General features: G+C 34.8%; 1 protein-coding gene across 1 annotated transcript in view; it reads left to right on the plus strand.

Annotated features, from left to right (window-relative positions):
• Positions 1-683: 683 nt before the first annotated feature.
• Positions 684-844, plus strand: part of EMH_0074500 (zinc finger (C3HC4 RING finger) protein, putative) — a gene marked incomplete at both ends in the record, with an annotated part of 3254 nt that continues 3093 nt past the window's right edge. Inside the window, one exon of the mRNA XM_013499470.1 lies at positions 684-773. Coding sequence (XP_013354924.1) covers positions 684-773 — 90 coding nt within the window. The remainder of the gene's footprint in view (positions 774-844) is intronic.

An 844-nucleotide genomic window follows, 5' to 3' on the forward strand; every position in this document is an offset into this window, starting at 1 on the left:
TAAATAAAATAAATAAAAAAAAATATATAAATGAAGCTGTGATGCTTTTTATATTTATATAAAATGCATGCATGTATACAAAATATGTATGCTTTCTGTTGCTGCTGCTGCTGTGTGGTTTGATAGCATCAATATAAACCCATTTATACAAAATAAAAAAGTTTAATAAAATAATAAATAAAAAATAAATAAAAAAACAAAAAAAAACAATAAAATAAAGAAAAAAAACAAAAGAAAACAGATGCATATACACTCCACCGCAGCGTCTATTCATGCTTCTATATACAGGTGTTGTTGCATGCATATTTATATTTTTTTTTATTTAAAAATAAAATAAAAATAAAAATAAAAATAAAAACAAAAATAAAAATAAAAATAAAAAAATAAACACACAAATGCATGCAAACAACCACCAGCTTTTGGGGCTGCTGAAGGCAGCTCCATCACATGCATAAGCATATCGAGGGTTTAGGGTTTAGGGTTTAGGGTTTAGGGTTTAGGGTTTAGGGTTTAGGGTTTATGAGGGTTTGTTATGACTATAATAAAAGCGAAGACTTGGGGATGAGCGGCTCCTTCTTATTTCGATGGGCCCCCAGGCTTCTTCTCCTAGGGTTTAGGGTTTAGGGTTTAGGGTTTAGGGTTTAGGGTTTAGGGTTTAGGGTTTGGGGGTATGGAACGCCACCATGGCGTCAACCCCAGCAGCCCCGCAAGCAAAGAGAAAAAGAAAACCCCAAGAAGACTCTGATGAAAGCAGAGAGAAACTGCCGCTTGAGGTAGGGTTTAGGGTTTAGGGTTTAGGGTTTAGGGTTTAGGGTTTGGGGGGTTTAGGGTTTAGGGTTTAGGG

This window comes from Eimeria mitis, genomic scaffold (genome assembly GCF_000499745.2).
Source record: "Eimeria mitis Houghton genomic scaffold, Emh_scaff4355, whole genome shotgun sequence".
Taxonomy (NCBI): domain Eukaryota; phylum Apicomplexa; class Conoidasida; order Eucoccidiorida; family Eimeriidae; genus Eimeria; species Eimeria mitis.